The sequence below is a fragment of the Anopheles merus genome, chromosome 2L (assembly GCF_017562075.2).
Source record: "Anopheles merus strain MAF chromosome 2L, AmerM5.1, whole genome shotgun sequence".
In the NCBI taxonomy this organism is placed as follows: Eukaryota; Metazoa; Arthropoda; class Insecta; order Diptera; family Culicidae; genus Anopheles; species Anopheles merus.
In genome coordinates, this window is record NC_054083.1 from 13,724,338 (window position 1) to 13,752,006 (window position 27,669).

Genomic DNA, 27,669 nt, shown 5'->3' on the forward strand with positions numbered 1-27,669 from the left:
AAATATAACGGATTTTAACGCTTTTTCGGTAGAAAAATAACGGTTCACCCGTCGGTGAGGGAAATTCCAACGAAATTGCTGTAAGCATGCTTCTGCTGAGCCACACATACATTTAACATAGATTTTTCTTATGTTTTAAGCTAAGTTTCCCAATAACTCTCCAAAATCAAAATTGAAGGAAATAAAACTCACTTTTCCCAAGTGCCACAAATCCACTAAACGACCACTAAACGGCTTCTAAACGACTCAAGTTCTCTACCTAAACGGAATATAGAAAGACTTCGTTTAGCAGACGGCAAACGACTCATTCATTCTAAAAATAGCAAAAAGCTGGTGGCGCTCTCTGTTGGTGGGATACCCCAACCAGTTGAGCTTCATCGCTTGGAGGAGAGCTTTCTCATTTCCTCTGTACTGTTGTATGGTTTCGCATTGAAGTTATGCATCGCTAGAACTAGAACGGCGATACGATTGTTTAAATACTAAACTCCAACGGAAACCACCAGCACTGAAGCAAGTGAGATTTGAGTAATGATTGTTGGTGTTCCCAAGTGCCACAAATCCACTAAACGACCACTAAACGGCTTCTAAACGACTCAAGTTCTCTACCTAAACGGAATATAGAAAGACTTCGTTTAGCAGACGCCAAACGACTCATGCATTCTAAAAATAGCAAAAAAAGCTGGTGGCGCTATCTGTTGGTGGGATACCCCAACCAGTTGAGCTTCATCGCTTGGAGGAGAGCTTTCTCATTTCCTCTGTACTGTTGTATGGTTTCGCATTGAAGTTATGCATCGCTAGAACTAGAACGGCGATACGATTGTTTAAATACTAAACTCCAACGGAAACCACCAGCACTGAAGCAAGTGAGATTTGAGCAATGGTCATTGGTGTTGATACCCACGTATCTAACCACACGACCATTTATATAGATTTTTGCTCAGAAAGTTAGAAGGCTATATAGGTCATAATAAAATGCAACTTGTCGAAATACATTGCAAGAAAAGGATAGCAATATAATGATGAGTTGTAATACGCCATCTATTGATCAAACCAATGAAGCTGTGGAGCTTTCATTTTTTTTCTATGGATATTCAATTTTCCAGTCGTTTAAGCTTAATCTGTGGCGCTTGGGTTGATACCCACGTATCTGACCACACGACCATTCATATAGATTTTTGCTCAGAAAGTTATAAGGCTATATAGGTCATGATAAGATGAAACTTGTCGAAACACATTGCAAGAAAAGGATAGCAATATAATGATGAGTTGTAATACGCCATCTATTGATCAAACCAATGAAGCTGTGGAGCTTTCATTTTTTTCTATGGATATTCAATTTTCCAGTCGTTTAAGCTTAATCTGTGGCGCTTGGGTTTCTTTGTTTACAATAATAAGCGATATGTTTGGGTTGTCAGCATTTATCGTTACGATAGTTTTTCTGTCGCTGGAGGCAACGTTTTATTGTAAGCAATTTTATCGGATGTAAATTTTTCATATATAGGCGAAAGGCCATGAGAGTGACAAAATGCTGAAAAACTTTTCAAAACGTGAGCTTTTGTCACTTTTTTGAGCTTTTGTCAAAATTTTGTAACCTGGAGCAGCCAGGAAATAAAGTTGACAAAAGTTGACAAAAAGTGACAAAATTTGACGTTCGCAAAAAAGCGTAAACAAACAGCTATTTGGCGCTGCTGTGACCCATTGGTATGATAATAATGCTCTAATGCATGATTCTAATTGAATTATCCCAAGCGCCACAGATTAAGCTTAAACGACTGGAAAATTGAATATCCATAGGAAAAAAATGAAAGCTTCACAGCTTCATTAGTTTGATCAATAGATGGCGTATTACAACTCATCATTATATTGCTATCCTTTTCTTGCAATGTGTTTCGACAAGTTTCATCTTATAATGACCTATATAGCCTTCTAACTTTCTGAGCAAAAATCTATATGAATGGTCGTGTGGTCAGATACGTGGGTATCAACACCAACGACCATTACTCAAATCTCACTTGCTTCAGTACTGGTGGTTTCCGTTGGAGTTTAGTATTTAAACAATCGTATCGCCGTTCTAGTTCTAGCGATGCATAACTTCAATGCGAAACCATACAACAGTGCAGAGGAAATGAGAAAGCTCTCCTCCAAGCGAGGAAGCTCCACAGGTTGGGTATCCCACAAACAGATGGCGCCACCAGCTTTTTTGCTATTTTTAGAATGCATGAGTCGTTTGCCGTCTGCTAAACGAAGTCTTTCTATATTCCGTTTAGGTAGAGAATTTGAGGCGTTTAGAAGCCGTTTAGTGGTCGTTTAGTGGATTTGTGGCACTTGGGATGTACCTATTTCGTACTTCTTAAACAAAATATCGATGATATTCAGATGTTGGAGCTTTTTGTCATTTTTGTGTATGTTTTTGGTGCGGCCACGAGAAAAGCTCTTTTTTGCAGTTGACAAGCAATTTTTACAAACTTGAAAAAATTTTCAACATTTTTTCACCTCCGTGGCCACGCGCTATATGATTTGACAGATAACGTTGGACGTGCAATTTCGTCGTACGACAGAATCAATTTTTTATTTCATTTTGTCGGATTATCGCATCCGATTTTATCTGCCAATATAATTATAAAGATTATGTAGTAAAGGCATATGGACAAAGGTAGAAGTCGCTTGTGCGAAGTGAGAGAGGGGGGCACAAAAGCTAACCACGAAACGAGCACTGCAAGCGAGTAAAGGATGGCTAGAGAAAATGAGCGAGATGCAGCTATTTTCGAACGTCAAAACCCATCGCGGGGGGCATTTTGACAGTGAAAATGTAAACAGCAACACGCACGCTGTTTATTTGATAATAAACGAACGAGCTTCGTGTGGAACGAAACCCCGTTTTCAACCCAATTCTGAAGAGTATGTTGTGACGATTTTGTGTTTTCTTGAAGCTTTCTGATTTCGTGTACAGTTAAATCATGTCCATGTAGTGATTAAAATGTCCCAGACAAAAGAAAAAGGTATCAAAACTCGTAACATTTGCGCGGTAAGGTTTGTTTTCGGTGGTGTTTACAGCGATCGGTTCTGTTGTTTCGTTTGCAGAGATCTCACTGGAAGAGCAGTTAAGCAAATTATCGGTTAAGGAATGTAGGTATAGAGTATCTCATATCAACTTTCTAAATATCTAATGCTATATTAATTATCAGTAAAATCTCAGGTCACAAGAACTGGGAATAGGAGCAACCGAAAATCTCCGCTTCTGCTGCCGGCCGAGGTAACAAACCGGATCGCGCTGGATTGTGAAATGGTAGGCATTGGACCGGACGGCAAAGAGCACATGCTGGCACGCGTGTCCATCGTGAACGAGCAGGGCGATGTGATTGTCGATTGCTATGTGAAGCCACAGGAAACGGTTACGGATTATAGAACCGAAATCAGTGGAATTCGGCCGGAGCACGTGAATAAGGGTGTAGATTTCAAAACGATCCGTGAACTAGTGAGACAGCTGATTCATGGCAAAATTCTGGTAGGACATGCATTGAAAAACGATCTTATGGTGCTGAACCTAAAACATCCTAAATAGTAAGCTTCATTCTGCAGTGTGCGTATTTTGCGCTAAATACCTACAGTACAGTATCGCTTTTCCCTCTCTTTCCCTCGCATTACAGCAACATTCGGGACACATCCCGCTACCGTCCAATAGCGAAAAAGGCGGGCTCGTTCGGGACGCCTAGCCTTAAAAGCATCGCGTATGTTTTTCTCCGCGAGGACATTCAAGACGGTTCACACTGCTCGGTGGAGGATGCACGGGCCGCCATGAAGATCTACATGCTGTTTGAGAAGGAGTGGGAAAAATCCGCACTGCCCGCGTGGATCGGAGCGATGGGTAGCGATTAACGGCTGGACGCCCCGCAGTCGCAGCGGTTATGCTTCGACAGATTGCTTCGACTGTTATTGCATTATATTGTCATAGTTATACAATTTTAAGCCTGTTTTTTACTACACAACTTTCCCAGAAGTATTGTTTCCTTCTTTCCGAACATCATCCAACAACACGGTCGGTTCCGGGCGTTTTTAATATTACAAAATAATATCGTTTATTCCTTAACCGCTAACGTGCGTGCGAGGCTCGCCATTCAACCGTCCTGCATGTTTTCCATGTTCTCCAAATCAATTACCGCACCTTCCACCGTCGTATCCGCATCCGGTTTGGCCGCTTTCTTGTCTTTTCGTGATTTTATCATCTTTCTAAAATCTTTGCGATAAAAACGAATGGATAAAACATTCCGATTAAGCTAGCTCCACCCAACCCCACCAAACGGAACTGCGTTACTTACTCTCCAGTTCGCCTTTTAACGGGTCGATGAAACTTTCGAACTCGATTTCCTCCAGCCCTTTAAGCACGTGGTCGGCTGTGAGCGATTTTTGATTCTTTTGCTGCGCTGCCGTGGTGGCCGCCGATGTGAGATACAGGACGAACACGGAAGTTGCCCGGGCTAGCGCGACGCGGCATTCGCTGGAGATTTTCACATCGGCCGGAATCGCTTCCTTGATCAGTCTGGTCACCGATGTGTTGGGCAGGTTCAGATCTTCGATTCGTTCGACCATTGCGGAAGGGAAGGTTTGTGAAGAAAATACGATTTTTTAACACGATACACGAGCGCTTGAAGCAGAATGGAACCAGCTGCCGGAATGTTGTTTACATGGGAATAAAGAGCGCCATTTCCCGTTTGACATTCGGTGCAATATCTATGCACAGTGGGAACTTCACGGTCATTCTTTTCAGCGCGTATATTAAACAAATTTTATTGGCATTTTATATCAAAATTTAATGTTTTATAATTTTCTTTATTCTGTTATGGATGGGACTTTTTCCTTTTTAAAAAATAAAACATTCAGCATACCCGTAGTGCACCAATTTCGTCACATGTTGAAAAGTGACAGATTCCGCGAAAATGTGTTTGTATACACAGGGGCTGGAAAACGCGCGTGTTTGGTAAACGATTCGCTTATCGCTTGCGTTCCTGCACCTTCGTTATATGTTTTTAGTGCGTGCTTCCCGCTTTTCTATCAAGTGCTCACTGAATCACGCACCGTACAGGTTTGTGATTGAAACTGGCATCATGGAAACCACCAATAACACAGCATACTCCGCATCTCTCCCCTGCACTGTATTACAGATTCCTCCTTCTGATCGGTCCAACCATGGAGAAGTCAGCTAGCTCGTCTTCGTCCTCCTCCTCGCTGGAACCGGCAGCTAAAAAGCAAAAGCCAAATGACGACCCACCGAAACCGTCCGACAAAGGCAGCGCGGTCGGTCGGGAGGATTACGTCGCGATGCTGAAAGCGGACCGGAAAGCGACGGCCAAATCGATACTGGATTTCGATTTCAACAAGAAACGTGTTCGCATCCTGTCCGATGCCAAGACCATCGAGGATGGCAAGCAGGGCGTGCTGTACTGGATGTCGCGCGATGCCCGGGTGCAGGACAACTGGGCATTCCTGTTCGCACAGAAGCTGGCGCTCAAGAACGATCTGCCGCTGCACGTGTGCTTCAACTTGGTGCCCAAGTTTCTGGACGCCACCATACGGCACTTTAAGTTCATGCTGAAGGGCCTGGAGGAGGTCGCCGAAGAGTGCCGTAAGCTTAACATCCAGTTCCATCTGCTGCGCGGTAGTGCGGGCGAAAATGTGCCGGCTTTTGTGAAGAAACACAAAATCGGTGGCGTAGTGTGTGACTTTAGCCCGCTGCGCGTGCCGATGAAGTGGGTCGACGAGGTGAGGAAAGCGCTGCCGATGGAGATCCCGCTGTGTCAGGTTGATGCGCACAACATTGTGCCGGTGTGGGTCACCTCCGACAAGCAGGAGTATGCGGCCCGCACCATCCGCGCGAAGGTGAACAAAAATTTGCCCACGTACCTGACACCGTTCCCACCGTTGGTGAAGCATCCGTTCACGGCCGACTTTGAGGCGGATCCGATCAGCTGGACGCAGGTGCTGGACACGCTGCAGGTGGACCGTACGGTGGAGGCCGTCGAGTGGGCCACGCCGGGGTACGCCGGTGGCGTGAAGACGCTGCAGACCTTTGTCGAGAAGCGGTTGGGCAAATTCAACGACAAACGGAACGATCCGACCGAAAATGCGCTCTCGAACCTGTCGCCCTGGTTTCACTTCGGCCAAATCGCGGTCCAGCGGGCAGTACTGACGGTGAAGAAGCACGGCAAGCGGTACAGCGAAAGTGTGGCCTCGTTCTGCGAGGAGGCGATCGTGCGCCGGGAGCTGTCGGACAACTTTTGCTTCCACAACAAAAACTACGACAACCTGCAGGGTGCGTACGATTGGGCCCGCAAAACGCTGGACGACCATCGGAAGGACAAGCGGGTGTACTGCTACAGCCGGGAGGAGCTGGAGACGGCCAAAACGCATGACGATCTGTGGAACTCGGCCCAGCTGCAGATGGTGAAGGAGGGCAAGATGCACGGCTTCCTGCGCATGTACTGGGCCAAAAAGATCCTGGAGTGGACGAAAACGCCCGAGGAAGCGCTTGAGACGGCGATCTATCTGAACGATCGCTACAGTCTGGATGGGCGCGATCCGAACGGGTACGTCGGTTGCATGTGGTCGATCGCGGGTATCCACGATCAGGGCTGGAAGGAGCGCGAAATCTTTGGCAAAATTCGGTACATGAACTATGACGGATGCAAGCGTAAATTCAACGTGAATGCGTTCGTGGTGCGCTACGGTGGGAAAGTGCACCGTCGCAAGTAGGCATGCCCTGTGAAAGAGTTGACAACAGTCAGGTCGGGTTACTTGGAACAATTACTTACGTTTTGAGATTTTTGTTCGAATTGTTTTTTTTTTTAATATTCCAGTGAAGCATTTAATAATTGCTTGTTTGTCCAGTTAACGTTCGTTTGACCATTTTCGTATAATGACCACCGGTTTGTAGGGTTCACGTCACGTGGCGATGCAAATCTTCTGGAGTTATCGTTTCTTTGAATGTATTTTTGTTCGTTTTATAAAAACGTCTACCTCTACAAGTAGATTCCATACATTAATGGTAAGATATTTAATGATAACAGCACATCACTTCACCAGCCCAGACGCCTGGTGGTAACGACTGTGTGTTCTAGTGTTCAGGAATTTACAGTACAATGAACAGATGTAGTAATTATTAATCACGAAACAAAACGAATCTTTTTCAGTATAATTACGAATAAACACGAAGTAATTTAAAGATTATAACATTTGTCTTTATATTATTGAATACATCTTTAAGGAAAACCCAGATACTCCACATTAGCTACTATAATAGTAACAAAATTGATACTTTCAGCCACTAATACAGTAAGTAGTATGTCATTGGAAGGAATGTCAAGGAAAAATACTTACGGCATATTGTATACTGGAAGAAATTGCATTCCGCAACTATAAAACAACATATATTAAATGGTTAGATAACAACACCAGTGCTCGGGTGATAATAAAACTTTATTGCAATGTTCTTGATAACAAACCGTAACCACCATAATCTGAACGATATTTACCAGCAAACTAAAAAAAATGCAATAGTTGCAGTAAAGTAAAACGAATAAAAACATGTGTGATTGTTGTATAGATTTCATTACATTGTTGGTGCTTTTAAAGCGTTGGCAGACGTAGTATTTTTTGCTTTTTCTTTTAATTTTATGTTTCCCTGTTCAGTTGCGTTCAACTACTGTAACCTTAACTGGATTGCAAAAATAGCTTAAATAGCTTTCACGGTAGCTTTGCAAATTGTATATAGATATAGTTTATATTGCTATCATACGCAACTGTAAATGCTCGATACTTAATTATTGAAATTGATTTGTTTCAATATAAAGATAGAAACAAAAAACAAACCAAACTCGTTTATTAAATTCAATATTCATTTTATCCTTAACTGAACTGAGCATAACTGACATTTTTTTCTCGCTTTCCCGGTGGAAAAAGGGTGTGCATACAGGGTTTCTCACGTTAGATTACAATATATACCTTAGAATTATTATACGCATCAAAGGCACTCTCCCAAACAAATCTCAATTTTCATTGCACACACTTTATGTGGTGAAATAATTAATTTAGATATGGCGAACATTTATATAACTTTTTTAAAACAAGGAACAAACTTCCTTCTTGCAACGATTGTTTAGAGAAAGCGTTACAAAATCAACCGCAACAATCATATTTTGTGTTTGTACGTGTCTGTATGTAGCCGAATCATCAACAATGAATCATATTATTGCGGCGTGTATAAATATGTATGTATGTGTTTTTCTTTAATATAAGAATGTCTTTTGATTGGAGTTTTTAATTAATTATTTCTTAAGTTAATAGATAAAAACAACAAAATTAAAACTTGCGATCGCACTAGACCTGTAGAGCGTAACAAGGGTATGATTTTTAAAACCGAATAAAATACTCTAGCCTATGTTCTATGTTCGTTTCGAACGATATCATTGAAATAGATTTATCTTAGATGTGACAAAAACGGTTTGGTGTTTTTTTTCTTATCTTACTCGCTACTCGTTTAGGTATGATTATTTGGGTACGGAATATTTTCCTATTTTGTTTTCATTTGTATTTTTTTCATCTTCATTTAGCTACAAGCCGAAAGCATCTCGAAACATTTGACTGATGAGTATTAGGGTATACTTTTGGTAGTATAAATGTGTCCGTTTTTTGGGTAATCAATTTTGTTTGATGTTGTCGTTTAATAACTGTTGAAACAATTGTCGCAAATATTGATAATTGAGGGTCAAGAGAAAAGCTATACGAATTGTGTTTCGTACTTGTGTGTTAGAACACAAATTAATCATGAAAATCGTATTCTTTTGACTAGAGGTATAGTATAAAATGGATATTAATTTGACTAATGTTGTATGGTTGTGGTTTAGGTTGCCCATTTGTTTAAATATTCAATCCAAACTCCTGCTAAACGTCCTGCTTGATATACGATTTCTCATCGATGAACCGCTCATTTATTGCCGTGGTATGTGATACGATCCTGTAAAATGAAATTGAAATTATGTTTTACATCAAACTGTACAACTCCCTTACCGTCAACGCACATCATTGCTTACACAATCAGTAGTAGTTAAAATGGTGTGCGAATCTGCATGTCTGGCCCACACAATTAAGGCTGTATTACTTTAATTTTCCTCTCAATGTAGGCACGACACATTGGACAATCGTGAATTTCGACGTGACATCCAGAGCAGCAGCACATATGGCCACATGGTAAAAATATCACTTGTACCTGTACACAACCCAAAACGATACCATTAATGCCACAGCCCGCTTGAAGCGACCAAACACGGTTCTTCTTACCAATTGCTCCATGCAGACAACACATTCTGCAAACTGTGCCACCGGCGCCGCTCCACTCACGGGGCTGGTTGGTTCGGACGAAATGACGGCACCACCTCTGGCCACACTTCCGGCACTGGTACCAGACAGCGGTGCACTCGGCGTTGCTTCTACTTCCAGACCCAGCTCCACCGAGCTGCTTCTTCGGCGACCGTTCGCCTCCGGCGAATAGCCTTCGTCACTGGGAGCCGTTGCCATCGGCGTGCCCGAGACGGATTCCCCTTCCGGATAGTCAATCTTACAGTTCAAATAATCGTAGTAATTGGCAATCGATTGAAGGATGCCTTGCCGGTCGGCAGGGTTTTGCACGCCAGCATTAAGCAAATCCTGGTCGGCAATGTTGCACAGCTCCTTGTCCTTGTTTTGCCACAGTTTGGACAAAAACGGCAAACAGTGCACTACACCGTTCACCAAAAACTGGTAGCCCAGCACCGGATCGATTGACGCGGTGTCGTTTGAAACCTCCACGGGCTGCCGATCGAGCAACCGTTGATACTGCAGCAACCAGAAGTCGGTTTGTTCGCTTTCCTTCTGCTTTTCAATCATCTTGAGCGTGTCAAGTAGCTACGAAAAATCACAATTATAAAAAAAAAACATAGTTAACTCACGCCCCGTTATTCTTGCAAGGTGAAAGTGCTGTTACCTGCTGCTTGCGTTGGTCCTGTTGTTTGAGCAAATCTGTTAAGACGTAAGTCAAATTTATACGTTGGTCGGTCAGATTGATCTACAAACGAGAGAGAAAGAGAGAAAGAGAGGATGGAAGTAAAACCCCAAATCATCAAAGCAAGCCGGAATATACAATGCAAGCCACTTACTATTTGATCATCTTGGTTCACCTTCTTGCGTTCGATCTCGTACAGAGTGAGGGCGGCCAGCTGAGACTCCACGATTCGCACCTGCTCCACCAAACCCCAGGTGCGCGAGTCGTTCCGGGCGATCAGTGCCGCCACGGCACTCTTCTGTATGTCCTCGTTGCACGTGATCTGGTCGATAACGTCCTGCCTGTTTCTATCGTAGTTCAAAAACACATTGTTCAACAGATTGTTCGTCTCGTACTCGCGCTCGAGAATGCTGCGCGAAGATTGGTCTCGCTGATTATGAAAGTTTTGTATGATGTTGATTTCGTTCTCGAGCAGGTTGGTCATCGCACCGAGAATCTCCTGCTTGCGCAGATCGTTCTGCTGGATGTGCAAATGTTCCAGCAGCCGCTTTTGCTCTTCCCGCTCCTGCTCGAGGAATGCCGGATCCGGTCCGTTCTTCAACGCGAGAAGATTATTGACCAGCTCGTTCGCTGTTTGCTCGTCTGCAACGGGAAAGCAGAACCGTTTAATAATACACGCTTGGAATGTGTTGAACAAAAAAAAACAAGTATTGCCGTATCTTACCTTTGATAATATTATCGATAAGCCGCTCTCGTTCAGTCTGCTTTTCCTGCTGCAGCTTGTGCACTTGCGTTTCGTTGGCGCTCTGTTGCTCGAGTAGCTGCTGGAGCAGCACCTGCTTCTTGCGCTGCTGCTGCTCGTGCAGCTTGCTCTCCGTCAGCACATCCTTCTCGAACGCCAGCCGTTCGCGCTCGAGTAGCTTGCGCTCCTTCTCGTACCGATCGCGGGCCAGCTCCTGTTGGCGTAGCTCGTTACGCTCGCTGCTGAGGAACGAGGACGTCGCGATTGCCTTTTGTCGATCGGGTGCGACCGTACCGCTCGGGTCCTGATGCACTTCACCGGTGGAAAGATACTTGATGACGGCGTACGTACCGCCGGCCACTACATCCGGCGGTGGGTTAACTAGGTGTTCCGGGTCGAGCACAATATCTACGAGATTATCACACGTTGCCAGCTGGCTGGGCAGCTGAGAAAGACGCACGTTGCCGCTAATGTCCAGTACTCTAAGGTTGGTCATGAACGCTAACTGTTCCACCGTCGCTAGATTGTTCGCTGAAAGATTGAGCAGTTCCAACTTCTTCAGTCGTCCTATCGCTATCGGTAGCTTTTCCAAGGCGTTGTTAGCTAAAAATAGTTCCTGCGGGGGCCAGTGGCGGATAATCAAACGGTTAGAATAATTTGCACCACCATGCAGTAGAGCAAAGTTTTGTTATCTTACCCTGAGGTTTTCTAGTTTGTATATATCTTCGGGCAGCTTCTTGAAACGATTGTACGATAGATTCAGCGATTGCAGTAATACTAGGTCGTCCAGCGTGCCGCCACCGGCCAAGGAGGATAGCTTGTTCTTCGACAGTGTAAGGGCCTCCTTTCGCAGGACCTTGCACATAACAAACACGCCAGCGGGCACATCCTTTAGGTTGCAGTCCTCCAAATCGTATATTGGTTCCGGTGTTTCCTTCGCCTATTGGGCAGGGGTAGGGCAATCCACGTCACGGAATAAAACAGTAAAAAGTAGGACATTTAGCTCAAAATCGATAATTTTCGTCCATGTTGGTGGTGTAGGGAAGATTGTAACCAGCGTGATTGTAGCGAGCAAAATTAACTAATGTTGATAGTATGTCAACTACAATGCATGCACTTAGCGAGAGGAGGACAGAGGTATGATTTATGGTGTAATGCGTTTACCAGGCACTGCTTCCGTTCTAGACGCGCTTTGTAATCCACATTCGGTTGCTGGCTTGTAGTGGCCATTTCACTGTCTTCTGTTGGCGTGAACAGGTTTTCATTGTTCGAAGACGAAATGCGACAACCCATATAAAACAATTAATCTAATTGACTCGTTTTTGGTTTGCTTTTTTGGCTGCCTTTTTTCGTGCCCCTGTCCCTGTCCCTCAGCACACACTAAAAACCACACGATTAGTAGCCACTACCGACCAAACTACGCGCGTGGTACCCGAGAGGGTTCACTTTGCACTCCCGCATGCACCACAGTTCCTGGAGAAGCTCGCGTAAATTGGCGTCAATTCCGTCCAAAGGGCTATTTAGCGATCAGCGAATCACGCGCGCTATTTACTGTAGCTCCTTGTGCTTGGTTAGTTCGATCGTTGCCACGGGAGTTCACTACAGCTTACTACGATTTTACACTACCAAAAACCACTAGTACTACGGTATGGGATGGGGGACGGCCGCGTACAACAATCAACACTACCGTGCAAAACTAACTATCGATGGCCAACTTCCGCTCCGTTCCGATGATGCGTTTGTTTGCTTTTGTACTTATGAAACCGACGCGATACATGCTAGGTGCATGTGTTCGTTAAAATTCTCTTGAAATGTAGTTTTCCGCCCGTATACCGCCTCCACCGCAGTAGTTATGTACGTTTTTTAGTTGGTTCGATTCGTTGTTCGTATGCGTGTATCCTTTTGCGGGGCAAACGCGTCTTTTGATTGCTTTCACGAATTTCTTTTCCTTTCGTGCGTTTTGCGCAATTCACAACATTGGAGAATTCTTTCTTTTGTCTGTCTTTTTTTTTTGGTCTCTATTTCACGCACGGAACAAAAAGTAATGGTCACGGGCACCAAATGTTTTCAATCTGCATCACAGTGACTTCTCGCGTAAACAAAGTGACGTTCTGGCGATGGCACACTGGTAATAGCGGTGGTCGAATGGCGCAAAAATGAGATATTTGTTGGATAAACTTGTTTTAAAAATTTATTATTAAGTGAACATATCAAATGCTGCGCCTAGATTAATTAGAAAAGGGTTCGCCTAACGATATGATTTTTTTTTTTAACGAATTTTAGCACGCAATCTTTGTTGGGCCGTTACATGTCAGTGTTTCTTAAGCTGTGAGTGCACTTGAAAAAAGATACTTACGACGGCCATTAGCCACGTGCAATTAAATAAGTAATTGCGTAGATAATAAACATTTAATTGTATGCATAATTATTCTTAAGATTTTTACGAATAGAACTTAGTCAAAAATATATGATATTTTCAATACACGTCATTGTTTCTTTCGACTGCATTTCATGTATAACTTGTTCTGCTAGCAATTACCTGATAAAATGCATTTTATTCCGATTGCACACCCTTTTCCAGTAAACCCCATTTTATACCTTGTTATACACCTTTTTGAAAGCTCTCTGTATCCCTTTTGCTTACACGCTTATTAAAGTTTATTCAAAATAACTGGTGGTTTTAGCTTCCATTTGCATCGAACATTCCAGTCCGCCTGTAGCCCGTCGAGTGATGTTTTGTCTATAAAGGAAAGAAAACAAATCCAATCATCTTAAAGTCCCGGAAGCAATGGAAAAATTAGACAATTTCTCTACCTCGTGTTATCGAGTAACGTTCCAGCGTGCTGTAAATATCCTTCACAGGTACGCACATGTTATGGCAGTTGTAGATTAGATTGTCCACAGAGCTTTTAAAGTTTGATACCGCAATTGCGACCAATAAACCATTTTCATCAAATATTGGTCCACCACTTTGACCTGTAAGTAAGAGAATAGCATAGAAAAAGGGGCCATAAAGATACATCAAGTAGTCAAACATTTACCACATTGAATAGAACAGTCCGTGAACAGAAGTCCCTCGCTGTACTTTGTGACGCGTCCAGGTATGATGCTGGGCTTAAAGTTAATCTCCCGTGCCAACGACTTAAGCACGGGAAAACCAACAGCATACAGCCGTTGGCCGATGCGGGGAATGTAATTTGCCAGCTTGCAGAACCAGTTCGACGATTGTGCCTCCTCGAAGGTGGCCTCCATCAGTGCGATATCGTACGCACTGTCGAAGATGGGATTTTTGTAGATGAGCTTCGGGTGCATAGTTTTCTGATCATTGAATACACATGTAATGTTATCCTAAAAGTGGACGGACAAAATGTGTGAGAGTTACAGACACTATCCGTTTGAGATTCTTTCCCCTTAACCCACCGTTGCCAATACGTGAGAACAGGAAATGATGTAGCGCTTGCCGTTCAACTCGAACGCGCATCCAGTTCCCCAGCATCCTTGCGAGTCTATCATACATACTGAGCGGAATGCTTGAACCGGCAATGCCAACGGTAAGCTTTGGCATAGGTTTCTTCGGTTCAAGGCAACTCCCACAATTTCTTCCATACTGATCGCTAGCGGAAAGCTAACATTTTCATTGCGATGCGTGAACGTGGAACCGATAAGAATTCCTTGAAGTTTCCTGCAATCCAGATAGTGCATTACTATTGAAATATGGCAAAAAAATGCATTTGCATTAACCATTACATGTTCCGATTGTAAACTGCTCCCCCTTGGCAGCCAGAGCTGAGGTGTGTGTCAAGCAGCAGAAGACATTCGTGATCTCCAAAAATGTTAGAAATATGTCCCACGTTCAGCGTATTGAAGAACGATTCATCGCCAAAGGGTGTGGACACTGTGACCACCTCATCCAGCAGCTTTGGACCCGTGCTGCCGGTTGGCCTAAGCCTGTCGATTACTGTCTTAATGTGGTTCCATGAGACACACTTGGCAAGGTTAGTAGACAGAATAACAATGCTAGCATATAGGGGAGCATACAATCGGACCGGTTTCATATCGCCACCGATGCACACATGCAATCCCTCTAGCGCCGTTTCCATACATTCCTGCACCCGGTGCGAATGTATGATGTGATAAGCGCGGGCTGCCTGTTGCTGTAGCACGTTTTCCTGCTTGCGTACTACGCGAAAGTCTAGGTCGAATATCTCCTTCAGCTCTGTGCCAAGTTCAACAATAGAACTGTTCTTCGTAGCGTCAGCAACCGTTTGGTTTAAACTCTCGTTATCGCTGAAAATTAATCCGGATGTGATAACGAGCTCCTCGTCGAGGAATATTGCCGACGCCTTGTGGCTACCGGACGTATGGAAGATGGTACCATGCTGCGGAATGGGTGGGATCTAAAACAATGAAGAGCTTTAGTTTTGAGTAAGACAATATTTGGCAAACACGGGAATACCTTCATATAGTTGGCGAAATCAAGCGAATCGAGCTACAATTCCAATTTAAACACCCAACTACAGACAGACGGAGCTGCTTCAAATGAAAACAAAACAAACTTTGACAGCTGGTGAACGATAATGACCCAAATGGCCCAAACAAAATGGATGCAAGCAGATGGGACCACGTGTGGTCGTCGGCACATGGCATTTGATAAAACGAATTTTCTTACTTCTTTTCGAAACTGCTGCAGATAATTATTTTAATGGCATTTTACAAGCGCATGTATTCCGTATCGATATAAAATAGGCACATTAGTTATATTTCCATAAAATCGCTGCTCATTTCTAACGAGCTTTTTCCGTTAATTCAAATATTAAAACATAATGAAAGAATGCAGTCCAAATTTGAGATATTTTTCAAAAGATTTTCAATTGATTGACTTCTATAAGGAGATATGCGTAACACTAGCGTTTTGCTCAAAATTAGAAAGTAAAATCACTATGAACTGTAGTGTCGACATGGCAAATTGACAAAGATTCAAAATAAATAAAAAATACTAGCGATTTTACTCATATTTTGTTACTATTTTGCGGGTAATAATTACCGATTTTAGAAACTTAGCTAGATTTTTTTTAAATAGATTGTGAAGTACCTAATGCTTCGAATTTCGGACATTTAAGGTATTTTTGGCATTTAATATTTTCTAACTAATTCAATTTCAATCAGTCAAACCTCTGTATTACTCATTTTACTACAACAAACCTTCTTTGAAAAGGCAAACATTTGAGAAAAAAATAAAGATGATCAATAAATGTATCCAAAAATTGCAAAAACCATTAAACTACAACAATATTTTGATTCATATTCCGGACAGCTTCGAGCTTCATATTTTAAGTTACGGAAGTTTTGATTCGCATTCCGCACAGCCTCAAAATTTCGTCTATAATCTTCAAATTCGCACTGACACTGCACCTTTTTAGTATTTAACTTATTTTAAATTCCGAACGCCCCATTTTGAGTGAAGGAGGAGTGTCTTAGACCGACAGAACGACGGCCTTAAAACAACAAGGTTTGAGTACTGTTGTTCTCTTGTACTCGTAGATGCATAGAACCTAAGATTTGCTATGCGAATTAACGGTCTTCCCTTTATGGCCATCAATACATTTGTCACATACATCTTCAAATATCGTTGCATTTTTGTTATTATCATGCATAGAACCGAAGATCTGCTATGCGAATTGACGGTCTTCCAAGTATGGCCATCAATACATTTTTCACATACATCTTCAAATATCGTTTTATTTTTGTTATTATCACTATCTAAAAACATATTTTTAAACAATCGATCACAATTTACGTCGGCTGTCTGGAATTAAAAACAAGATACAAAATCTTACATCGAATTCCGGACAGAATTAAATACGTGATTTAATGAAATTCAGAGCATAATATAATAAAACTTTTTTTTTAAGTTAATAAGCACTTGCACAATGGATTTCAATGTATTTAAATGCATGTAGACGCGATTAATGGGAATTATAGGAGAAATAACACTGGCGTAGTTTTGAAGCCAAACTGATAAGAATGCCTCTGGTGCCGAACTAATCCATAGAAAATATTTATTTACTGTGGCATCAGGGCCTACTAGGGGTTAGACACATGTTTATCCCAACCTCCCGACCACGCTGGTTTTCGCTGGTCTTTTCGGGAATAATTCGTTAACGAATTATCCCCGAAAATATCAACGAAATACAGACCATTTTCGGGGATAGTGAACACACGTGAAGGATGAACCCATGCAAAAAAGAGCTAAAAATTATTATTTAGCATACAGGTTATTTTGTGATAATATTGGACACATGTAAAGAAAAAGAAAGCTGTTTGACCGAACTATTTTGACCAAAGAATAACAATACAGTGAAACCCCTCATAACGAGTACCCCTTATAACGAGTTTTTCTCAAAAGCAACAAATCTAAATGCTCTCTTAACGAGTAAAATCTCTCATAACGAATAATGTCATTTGTGTTCTTGGTACATTTTCGGTGCCGATGTGATAAGTTCACGATAAAAGTGAGAATTTCTTTCATTTAAATTATCGCTCAGGCAAATTAGATTTTCTATACTAAGAATCTTTTAATATAAAACTATTGTCAGAAGCAGAAGTATCGTATAATGTTTCTAGTGTTTCTAGAGCGTTTTTCTTTATCTATTTCCTCATAAATGTGAGAGTTTCCCCCGCTAATTGCTGCCACTTGGATGATTTGCACATGACATATGTGTTCTGCAAGTGGGTTGATAGCAAAGCGTTAATCGAAATCTTTTAAACCTTATCCGTGCTGAAGAATATTAATCCCAAAACAATTTTATAATTATGATCAAATTGGCTTATTTCTGAAAAAAAGTCTAGCAGACACAAACCAAAATAGATCGTTCTAAAAACGTTGTTTTTGGGAAATATTAAAGAAAAGACTTCAACAATTGATCACTGTTTTACTAACGACATAGAAAAGTGTAAACTTCCCCCAAAACAATCCCAAACGAGACTTCCCCCATAACAAGTGAGTCACTGAACTGGATTACGATCATTATGAGGGGTTCGACTGTGTTTTTTTTTTGCAATGAGTGGGCATATCTTATCCATCTATTCACGGATTTCCTAGAAATTCAGATTATTGATTTGCAAAACCTAAGCAAACGCAAAAAAATTTTTTTTGAGACAAACTATTTATATATCTCGTTAATGTCAGACACATGGATGTGTTGACTAGAAGAAAAAGCAAGATCAACAAGTGGTATGTTTATAGACTGAATTGGATGGGATATGTTTTTTTGTATCTCAACGTCAAGCACACAATATTTCAATTCAGTTTATCAATTTATAGTTTCTTTTTCCTGGAACCTGTAGACTTATAGATCTATAGAGCTCAACCTATAGACTTACACATGATAAAAAGCTTAACATGAAGGAACTTCACGACATGTATAAGCACTTCATGTCGCACTTCACTTCATGTATAAAACCAAAAGAATGGCATGGGCAGAAAGTGTTGGATTTACAAAAAAGAAAGACTTTGAGTTTGTGAGAAATTGCATACAGTTTTTTGTAAGCATTATTTTACTTACATGAGTATCTGTATTACAATTCGAGATGTTATTTTTTGGCGTAATGACCTTAACGGGATTTAATTATTACTAGTTAAAATGGCCCGATTACAGGCATACGCAACGTTTTTCATGGGGCATATGAGCTTTCCGCTCTTCAGCATCTTGAATACCTTGAGCAATACCCTAAATTTGCCCCACAGCATGCTCTACCGGATGCACTGCTGCAGAACCTAGACGTTGGTATCTGCAGAAAGTCACCACATAGCAGCACCACCTTATCTCCGAACGTTTGGCGATTTCCTATAACGTCCTGCAAGCCGTGATCGAGGGCGCGAGCTTCAAGAGCATAGCGGCTACTCATGGATGTCTCGTTCCATACGATAAGTGGTGGTGCCCACTGATCTCAGCGTATGTGTTCCATCCTTGTCAAGGGGGAGTGGTAATCTGCTCTTCTTTCAAATGACACAACCAAACGATCAAGCCTGTTGCATCAATTCAGACTGTGCTGACTGTACACGGATGTTACAGGAACTGTTAGCCTCCAGGTTGAGCGATAGCTTGCATGTAGAGTGTAGCGTACATCCCCCGGTTAGCAGCAGAGCAGCAATTCTACTCGAAGCCACAGAGATTGCAATTTTTGAGTGGCGTCGCATGTACGCAAGAATAGTTTTGAGCAGAAACGACTTACCGGTGCCACCAGGTTCATCAAGGATAGATTGTTAAGTCAAACCGTAGCTATTCACTGCTGCAGTAACTGCATCGTACACCGTTCGTTATTCATTCGGTTCACGTTTGCTAATATGTTGTTCATCACATCGATAGCATAAGAGTGCTCCCATAAGGCTCCGCACATCGATAGCATAAGGCAGATTGTAGCAGGTTTGGTCGCACATTTGCACAACTGTCGGCTAACTGTGGCTCGGAAACATCGTCAGCTTCTTCTGCGGCGTCATTTCGCGCCGGTGCTGATCAATGAATCGCAGCGCTTTGAGGAGCTTGACAGCAGCAGCCGTTTCTGCCCAGAGTCTGCAACGGAGTACCGGTCCAGATTTTGCCGGTGAAAGTCTTCACAAACGCGGTTCACGTTTGCGTACTACAATAAGAGAGGATTCTGGGATATTTGTGAGACGCAGAGGATTCTGGGACCGCAAATGTGAGACGCAGATAATTGAGCATTTTAAATCAGACAGCTTCCTGTAGGGTCCTGGATATTTTGGTGTCGTCCTGCAGTAATCCCAACATCAACAGTACAGCATGCAGGCAATAACGATATTAGTCTGGTGGTGGCGCACGATCCGCTGGTTACACGTACCAATATACCAGGGAGGCTGCTGCAATTAATTTGAAACTTACCTGTACTTATTTCATCTTTGTGCTATTTAGATCACTTCATACATATTACACAACTTTACATACATATGGACGATATTCGTATGTTTGTTTGAGGTAAACATGATTGTCGTTTTTTGTCCCACGCCTACATCGATGAATCGCTATGTCGGTGCAAAGTGTGCAAGAAAACCAACATGGTGCAAAAATCATCCAAGCTATCTGCACCTAACATAAACTCACTAACCAACATCGTCTCACTATAGAGTGAAAAAGTAACGCTCTATAGTGAGAGATTGAAAATGAGAACCTTTTTGTAAAATTTGTTATAGGATTACATGTTTGTTTTTCAACGGAAATGCGTTTCAATGTTTTCAACGAACGTCCACTCTTTTAACACATTCTAAGCTCGTGCACAATCGAGCGTGTTGTTTTAATCTGCTACCACGCGCCAATTGATGTCAGCTGCCAAAGCGCGGTAGGCTGGCGTCGGGTGCGCCACAGCCACCACGCCAGTGTAGAAGCGGCTGGCCTCCTTTTGCCGTTGCATGCGTGATTTATTTTCATTTAGCGCAATCGCGATCCCGAGGCGGTGAGGCAAATTAATTGCCCTCGGATCACCAGCGGTAGCGGCAGCAACACTTTGGCGCGAGCGATCGCCGCCACACCGATATACTTCTTCGGGTGCACTGTCAGACAGCTTGGCGCACATCCGTCTTTGGCTGAGCGGCAAGGCGAGGATGAGTGTGGGCATCGATGTGGGCAGTCACCCAGAAAGGGCTGGAGTACAGGCGAGAGTAAGACAGCAGCGTTTGTGTGCGTGTATGTGTGGCACATTCGACTCATAACTTAATGGAAGTCAGCAAAACAGCAGCTAAGAATGGCACGTATCGATCATGCATCAACAAAACTTGCCTGATACTACTTCTCGCACGGTGGCAACACCGTTTGTCAACCGTTTACCCACGATCAGTGCTGCCGTTCGACCACCGCCGTCGTCGTATCCATGGAGACAATGAATTTGCATTCTGGAAACCCTTGCTGGGAGGTCCTGGGAATTGCACACGGGTTGTGATGGCGGATGCGGCAGCATGGCTGTCGTTCGGACAATCGCTCGGCCACCAGTTGATCAACGACCATATTTTACTAAATTGTACGCGTGTGGGAAGCATCGGTTACGTCGGCACGTTGTGTGCCAATCCCTATTGATTACGGCCAGTGCAAATATCGCTTTGACATTCGATCGGTTCGCGGTTTGTTTTGATCTTGGCCGGAGGTCGTGTATGTCGTGTAGTGTGCCTACATCTTTTTGTTTTCGTATAGCTTTTGGTATAGCCCCACAAAACTGAAAGCAATATTGTACCGAGCAATTTTCGGCCCGTGCAAACAAAAACAGATTATTTGCATGACCTTCACCAAACAGCAAACGGGGAACAGCTATAACTGGTATAACAAGAATTTGATATGATAATCAACCCTAAAGCTAGTAAATCTTTAATGTAGTTATACCGAAAAAAATCTTTTGATTAAATTAAAATATAATGAAGGTACTCAGTTATTTTCATACATAAAGGTAAATATGTTAAAAATATATTAACCTAAATAAAGCAGTGCAAAATTGAAAGAATTTGTTGCGTCCTGCAAGTGAATGCATGGATTATACTCAGCACGAAGAATTTATATTGATCTTTCACTCTTTTTTAAGATTCACTTTACTCTATGATTTTATGATTTATGATTTTAGCCACAACAATTCAAAGAGATGCATAATAAAAGAGAAATTCACAAATTTTCTGATTAATATTACTGAAACAAAACAATTCTACCTACTATAGGGAGTTCTTCCAGAATTGATCGTGCCCCAGTAGAGCACACTGACTAGTTTTCTGTTGTTTCTTGCCTAACGCTAAGAATATGTTGGCTCGTCTAAACTTCGATTTAATGTTTTCTTGCGCCTGGGAGAAACCCATGATTAGTGCTCTGCTTTTTCTTCGTTTCGTTTAAAATGGCACCCTCTGGATCGAGGCTCCAATCAATTCCAACATATTTTATTATGTAAACCATTTATGATGATCTCGTAAAGGCGTTATTGCTGTGTTATTTTAGGGCCAGCCATGGCGGGCAGGAAAGAAAAGTTCTTTCCCAGAACACTCTGGAATAGATTCGTTCTTGCCATTCGGGGCCACCGCCTTTCGCGGGTCCGTGCAGATTGGCCCCGCTCACGATCCCCAGACACAAACAGCGATGCCGGTCCACTTCCAAAGGATGCAAATGAATCAATCTAAATGCTGGCCGGGCTGGATCCTTTGGGCAAAAGGCAACTCATCGTTTGGCCATCGCCCAAGACTGCCCAACAACCGGTTCACCGGCCCCGGTGGGAGAGGTAAATTGTTTTTTGATTAATGATTTGTTGTTTTACCTGTTTTGCTGCGCTGCGCGGTTTCCGGCGAACGAGTGTGCTGAAGTGTGCACGATTAACATATAAGTTACGCCGAACCGGAGAGGGTCGGAGCTGAACCGAAAGTACGCGAAAATATATATTTGGCAATGACTCACCCGTATGTCATCCCGCGTGCCGGTGCAACATCACGTTGCTCCTCGCTGCCAGGATGGCCACCGGTTCGATTCGGGTTTGAACTCACTTGAGTTACCTTCCAAGCTCCTCCCGCCCCGCCATACCGTTCCCGTTGGGCCGCACTATTTTGGCTGCGTTCTGAGCGACAGGCCTATAGCCTTTCGGGAGGCATTCGCGTCGGCTCGTTAATGGCATCGACAGGTTGGCTGGCGGGCTTGAGCAAAATGTTTGAAGTGAAGTTGACTTTTGACAAGCGAGGCCCGCAGGCTAAACCGGGCAGAGGTTCGTCTCATCGATCGCTCAAATTGTGTGCACGATCCCATCCCATCCCAGCAACCTAAAGCTGTTCCCAAATGTTACAAAGCAGCCGTCCGACAATCTTGACCTCAATGACAAGCTTTCGCGAATGCTGTTGTTTCATCGCAAGATTGAATCGTTTTTAGGGAAAAAGTAAGAAGTAAAAAAACCCGTGCACAGCGCAAAAACAGGTGTGGATGAACCGATCGCCTGAACGAGAGAGATCAGCCCGGCACCGGCCAGACAAGCTGGCACCGGTTTCGATCGCTCCCCATCGATCGGTCGGTCGGTGCCCATAAATAGCGAAACGTCAAATCTGTATGCTAATCGAATGTTAATGAATGGTGGTGGAACTGAGGGAGGGGGGATGTTTCGTTTTATCAATGATAGCACCGATTTACTGGGCAACTTTAGCACACGGCTAAACCCGGCCGCGACGACACGCTCTGCCCACCACCTTAGCGCTGATCGCGACACCGACGGGCTGAACGATTGTTTTTGCCCCGAACCTAATTGGGGAAGATATGCCAGATAGTTGATTGCTGTTTATGAGTCATAAAATGTTCATCCACACGCTCACGTGGCAGCAAATGTTACGCTGGTCGTGAAAAAAAGCAACACACACTCACAAAACGAGCACATAACCACTGCGCGGAGTGATTAAAATTCCTGCCAAACATTTCACAGACTTTGCGGCGGCACCGAACCGAATGAAAGGTAAGCGTGAAAAGGTCTCGCCAGCTTCGCTTAACAGGCCTGATTCGTGGACACAGGATAACAACACTTTTTTACAACAGCCTCATCTGTAGGCAAATTGGTAGCCAAAAGCAGTGTTATCGGCAGGCTACGTCTTAAGAGGGCGTTCGGAGGATATAAGCGCAAACAACGCTGAAACCCTGAGTGCTGACGTCAGTGGTGGCTGAGCGAGGGGGAAAAATGCAGACCGTACAGTTAGGTTTAATTGGAAAAACGTAAGCCAGCGGGTTAGCTGCCCATAAATTGTATCCTTGATAGTACGCACTGTGCGGGAACGCGTTCAGTACCCCGCAGCAAAGAAACGAAGGCCACACTGTTGCAAACGCGCTCGGGTCCACTCCGTCCACTTCGGAAGCTATTTTAGCGCATCCTTTGACTTCCGTCAGAGCACCGGGGGTGAACCGCGAGGACACACCGAGTTGATCACAGAGGTTATAAAACTATAATTTTCTACGTATTGCTTGGTGTCCTACCGCACGCACGATTACTCTCTCACTCTCCGTTGCGTCTGTGCGACAGTGTAGCGCCATCATATATGTTATTAGAATAAAATAGACACGGGATATCCGCTCGTGCCATTTCTAATTCTATGGACACAAATATACGAACACACACATCCTCTAGCAGTGGGTGTAGTCGGGCGACTAGTGGGAAGTGGTGTTCGCTGGAAATACTGGAAAATGTATAAAATTAAACTTAAATTACAAGCACTCGGTCGGCATCGATGCTATTGCCTCGTGCCTGCTTTTTGGATAAGGAGAAGGGAGGCAAGGATGAGTTGTGGCGCATGTGTCCCAATAACAGTGGGACACTTCGCAGTGGTAGTCTCGTGATGAATGGGAGCAGCACTGAACATAAGTAGCACTTTTTAGGACGTGAAGAAATTTGTTTTTTTTTTTTTTTTTACCGCACATGGACAATTTCGTTTACCAGAGCGCACTGAGGTTTCAAAATGCTCGCAAATAAGATGAACCATTTATTGTCTATCGAATAAAAATAAGCATAACTGAACTGTCTAGCTACGTTGTACGAAGGTTTAGATGTTTGCAATAGATAAGAATAGCTTTGCTTAAAAATAAAAATCCCACGTGGATTGGGGAATGATTTATTTGATAGTTCGCATGTACATTATATGGCACAAGCATCAGTAGTACTTGCTTGTGATCTTTGTGTGATAGCGTAACAGACAAAAATTAAAAATAACATCAGTAACCAGTAGACAATGTTTTAAATTGTTTTAACGGCATTTAAAAAATCAGCATAAAAAATGATTTGTGTTCCACCGTTATGGATCGAATAACGCCACATGTCATTTTTATCCCGTAAGCACGCAAAACCTTAATGATTATTATGCCTTCAAAATGTTTACTCAATGAAGATTATTATTTTAAAGAAAATTTAAAATAGAAGCCGAACTTAGTTGTGCTATTACCCGTATCACTGTAAAAAAGATATAATGAGGTAATTTTATGTAGTATTTTAATGGTTTACTGCTGAACGAGCGCTACGTCCATTGCTTTTATGAAGCATTATTACACAAAAGCCACTTAACAAGAGCCAATTCGTTAACGATACTTTGGTTAATGTGGTACATGTGTGCTTGAGGCATCGTCAATGTGATTAAGTTGACTTATATTTATTTCGTCTAGTCATAGCTCATTCATAGCTTTAAAAAAGAAAATTTTATTGTGGACTCTCCGGAAGAATGTACGCTAAGATCACATAAATAAATCAATGAATGAATAAATAAATAACTAAAACATGAAAAAGTGAATGAAATTCCCAGTGTCTTACATTGCTGCAAAATCCCAGACCTAACTTAATGTCAGCACCATTCGTATTGATAGTCACTTACGGTGCCGTGTCGTTTAGATTCCTTGCAAGTTGCATTAATGTTAAACATGAGATTTTGCTTCATTCCAAAATATACCTATGTAAACATTTAATTAGTAGAAGTTTTTGTTCCTGTAATAAAGAAACATGAAGTTGAAGTAAAAGTACACACTTTGTATAAAGTGTGTAGTGATACTACCGATGACCGAAGTACTAAAATCATTTTAATTAGTAAACGTAGCATAAGCTCACTCACGTGGCTCGGTAGAAAATCCATCGCCTGCTAAAAAGCTTTCATTTCCTTTTTGCGACTGTGCTTCTTGCGCCGCACGCGTCAGCGTCATCGGCTGTGCGCAAAATCTACTAACACATCGCTTCTTTTTGCTCACCGAAGCTTTCGTGGCCTTTTTGTTTCTCGTTCTCTCGTACAGGCTGCCGACTCTTTCGCACTACCAGCCGGCAGTCCCACTATCAGTCGAAAGCACTCAACGATCTGAATCGATGGTTCTCTTTCCTGCTCAATCAAACCACGCGTCGGGCGTCTTCTTTTCGCCGCCTGGGCATCGGATGGCTGCGGGAGGACTTTCGGTCAATTGAGGGATGCTGGGAGGATTGTGTGTGTTATCTTCGGGTTTTTTGTTGTTGCTGTTGCTGTTGCCATTGGCCCATGCTTGCTCTCGTGTTCGGCGTATTGTGTGTAGTGCGCGGTGGAAGCGCCAAGCCGTTATCCTCTATATATAAATGAGAAAACAATTTTGCCTCCGCCAAGTATTTCACTGTTGGTCCTAACAGTAGTAACAGTGTTTCGATCTTCCGTGTAAGCCGTTCGAAGCGTTCTTCTGTGGCGATTTGTGGCGGGCGTTAGTCAAATCGTTCCGTTTCCTAAACCGAATCACTTTCCGATATCTGAAACAAATTCACTCGGGTTTGGAGGAAATCAGATCAGAATTGAACCGGTGTAGTGATTCAAAGTGCAATTTAAAGCAGTGTTCAACGTGAGTAGCCGACTCAACCAGATCATCCAGTAACGGGGAGATCTTCGGCTCGGTACGAAGGAAACGCTACGCTTGAGCTTGGATTTCAACGGCGCCCCCTGTGCAGCGCATGGATAGTATCAAGGTAAACAATATCATTTTCAAACGCGATCGATCACGTGATAACTCATTTCCGATACGCTACCGTGACACGATCTTGTGTGAATGCAATGGCAATTTGTTAGCGTCATTATGGTGTAATTAATCGCTGGAAACTACCCAGTGCGCGTGTTCGTTCAAGTAGCGTGGGGTATGATCGTACGATCATTTTCCGTATTGCATGATCCGCACTTGCCAGGTTTATGGTCCCTTGCTTTGCATAATTATAGTCGATCGATACGAGTGAAAAGTCAAGTGCAGACTGTTCGCTGATTATACAAATCGAGATCTGAGTTCGTCAATTAGAACTGTTATTTATTCTTAAATTAGTTTCAGAGGTTTAATAAATTTTGGAGAAAAGTCAGAACACGAAAAAGCCTAAAGGACCAATATAATTTTGCTTTTCTAATAAACTCGATCATTTGATTGAAATTACATCATGTAATTTTTAATTATGTTGCATCATGTCTATTGACTTTGTGATAAATTTGAGCTTTTTTCAGTTCATACAAATTTAACAATACAAAGTAAAGAAGAAAAGAATAGTTTAAAGAAGATTAAGTTTTGGAATTATGTTTAAAATTATATAATGTTGTAACAACCTATTAAACGATCAAAAAAGATCTACAATTGTACTCATACATTTTTATTATCGTTCATTAGATTTAGTCAACAATGATAGATATTCCTATATTCCTAAATCTTTCATGAAGAGCAACTAATTGGCTCAGCAAACACTTGCATCCCTAATGTATCAATGTCACACCACAGTCACTCATCTTGTCCTCCAATGATTTTCTCGTTGTTTTCCACCTAATCGAATGCTAATAAATGTAATGGAAAATTTTCACTTCCTGTGACATGTTGCGAGTGCAAGTAATAGAAGAAGAAAAAAAAACAATCTAACATAGAACAATGTGTGCACAATCCGCTACGAGGGAGCGCCGTTTGCTAGTGACAGCGGTAAGATTCCTATTGTCCGCGCGCTGGTTCGTTGGCTGTCGCCCGTACTACAACCTGTTGCGCTTATGTTATTTTTCAATACATATTCTACGGAAACGATTCGCACGCGGTAAAACCATTTTCCAGTTGAATGACGGATTGACGGGCCGCTGTAACCCGCAACAAAGACGCAGACTAACAGGGACACGGGAGCGAGTACCCCGGCTAGTCGATAAGACGTTTTGTAAAGGCATGGATTGAAGAATTTGCGGTACAGTTTCTTTGCTAGCGCTCGACAACGGGTCGCGCAGATCTATTAAATACGAGGTAGCGAGAAACACGTTTACGCAACGGAAGCAACGGAGGGAATTGGAAGTGAGAATGGGTGTGTGCGGGCTGTAGCGACAGTGTTATAACAGGATAATCCCGGTAGAACAGCCGTAGCGGAATGAATGAATAATAGTTTCCATCAGAACGCTTGGCGA

The 27,669-nt window shown here is 42.7% G+C and overlaps 6 protein-coding genes and 1 pseudogene across 9 annotated transcripts in view; 3 read left to right on the plus strand and 4 right to left on the minus strand.

The window, feature by feature from the left end:
• Nucleotides 1-2,796: 2,796 nt before the first annotated feature.
• Nucleotides 2,797-3,968, plus strand: LOC121592406 (RNA exonuclease 4). The gene is made up of 4 exons (XM_041913822.1): nt 2,797-2,999; nt 3,082-3,126; nt 3,186-3,561; nt 3,648-3,968. The coding sequence occupies exons 1-4, from the start codon at nt 2,978-2,980 to the stop codon at nt 3,874-3,876; spliced, it is 672 nt and encodes a 223-aa protein (XP_041769756.1). The 5' UTR covers nt 2,797-2,977; the 3' UTR covers nt 3,877-3,968.
• An 82-nt stretch (nt 3,969-4,050) lies between these two features.
• On the minus strand, nt 4,051-4,851 carry LOC121592407 (DNA polymerase epsilon subunit 3). Its single transcript, XM_041913823.1, has 2 exons — nt 4,317-4,851; nt 4,051-4,234 (listed from the first exon to the last, which is right to left on the minus strand). Exons 1-2 carry the CDS (start codon nt 4,585-4,587, stop codon nt 4,116-4,118), a joined length of 390 nt encoding a protein of 129 aa, XP_041769757.1. The 5' UTR covers nt 4,588-4,851; the 3' UTR covers nt 4,051-4,115.
• Nucleotides 4,852-4,920: 69 nt separating this feature from the next.
• On the plus strand, nt 4,921-7,033 carry LOC121592405 (deoxyribodipyrimidine photo-lyase). The gene is made up of 2 exons (XM_041913820.1): nt 4,921-5,080; nt 5,160-7,033. The coding sequence occupies exons 1-2, from the start codon at nt 5,019-5,021 to the stop codon at nt 6,745-6,747; spliced, it is 1,650 nt and encodes a 549-aa protein (XP_041769754.1). The 5' UTR covers nt 4,921-5,018; the 3' UTR covers nt 6,748-7,033.
• Nucleotides 7,034-7,452: 419 nt separating this feature from the next.
• On the minus strand, nt 7,453-12,859 carry LOC121592404 (E3 ubiquitin-protein ligase LRSAM1-like). 3 transcript variants are annotated; one of them, XM_041913819.1, is made up of 8 exons: nt 12,460-12,859; nt 11,470-11,712; nt 10,755-11,388; nt 10,185-10,672; nt 10,013-10,093; nt 9,331-9,933; nt 9,084-9,259; nt 7,453-9,007 (listed from the first exon to the last, which is right to left on the minus strand). In XM_041913819.1, exons 2-7 carry the CDS (start codon nt 11,635-11,637, stop codon nt 9,137-9,139), a joined length of 2,097 nt encoding a protein of 698 aa, XP_041769753.1. In that variant the 5' UTR covers nt 11,638-11,712; nt 12,460-12,859; the 3' UTR covers nt 7,453-9,007; nt 9,084-9,136. The 3 variants fall into 3 exon arrangements, with proteins under 3 accessions (XP_041769753.1, XP_041769751.1, XP_041769752.1); XM_041913817.1 differs by having other exon boundaries at nt 11,937-12,859; XM_041913818.1 differs by having other exon boundaries at nt 9,072-9,259; nt 11,937-12,859.
• A 425-nt stretch (nt 12,860-13,284) lies between these two features.
• On the minus strand, nt 13,285-15,345 carry LOC121592409. Its single transcript, XM_041913825.1, has 6 exons — nt 15,229-15,345; nt 14,520-15,169; nt 14,193-14,454; nt 13,814-14,120; nt 13,587-13,748; nt 13,285-13,512 (listed from the first exon to the last, which is right to left on the minus strand). The coding sequence occupies exons 1-6, from the start codon at nt 15,232-15,234 to the stop codon at nt 13,424-13,426; spliced, it is 1,476 nt and encodes a 491-aa protein (XP_041769759.1). The 5' UTR covers nt 15,235-15,345; the 3' UTR covers nt 13,285-13,423.
• Nucleotides 15,346-18,699: 3,354 nt separating this feature from the next.
• Nucleotides 18,700-18,785, minus strand: LOC121594980 (annotated as a pseudogene).
• Nucleotides 18,786-25,889: 7,104 nt separating this feature from the next.
• Nucleotides 25,890-27,669, plus strand: part of LOC121594073 (ion transport peptide-like) — a 38,059-nt gene continuing 36,279 nt past the window's right edge. For both annotated transcript variants that reach the window (XM_041916995.1, XM_041916993.1), the window contains exon 1: nt 25,890-26,228. In XM_041916995.1, coding sequence (XP_041772929.1) covers nt 26,214-26,228 — 15 coding nt within the window. In that variant the 5' untranslated portion in view covers nt 25,890-26,213. The remainder of the gene's footprint in view (nt 26,229-27,669) is intronic.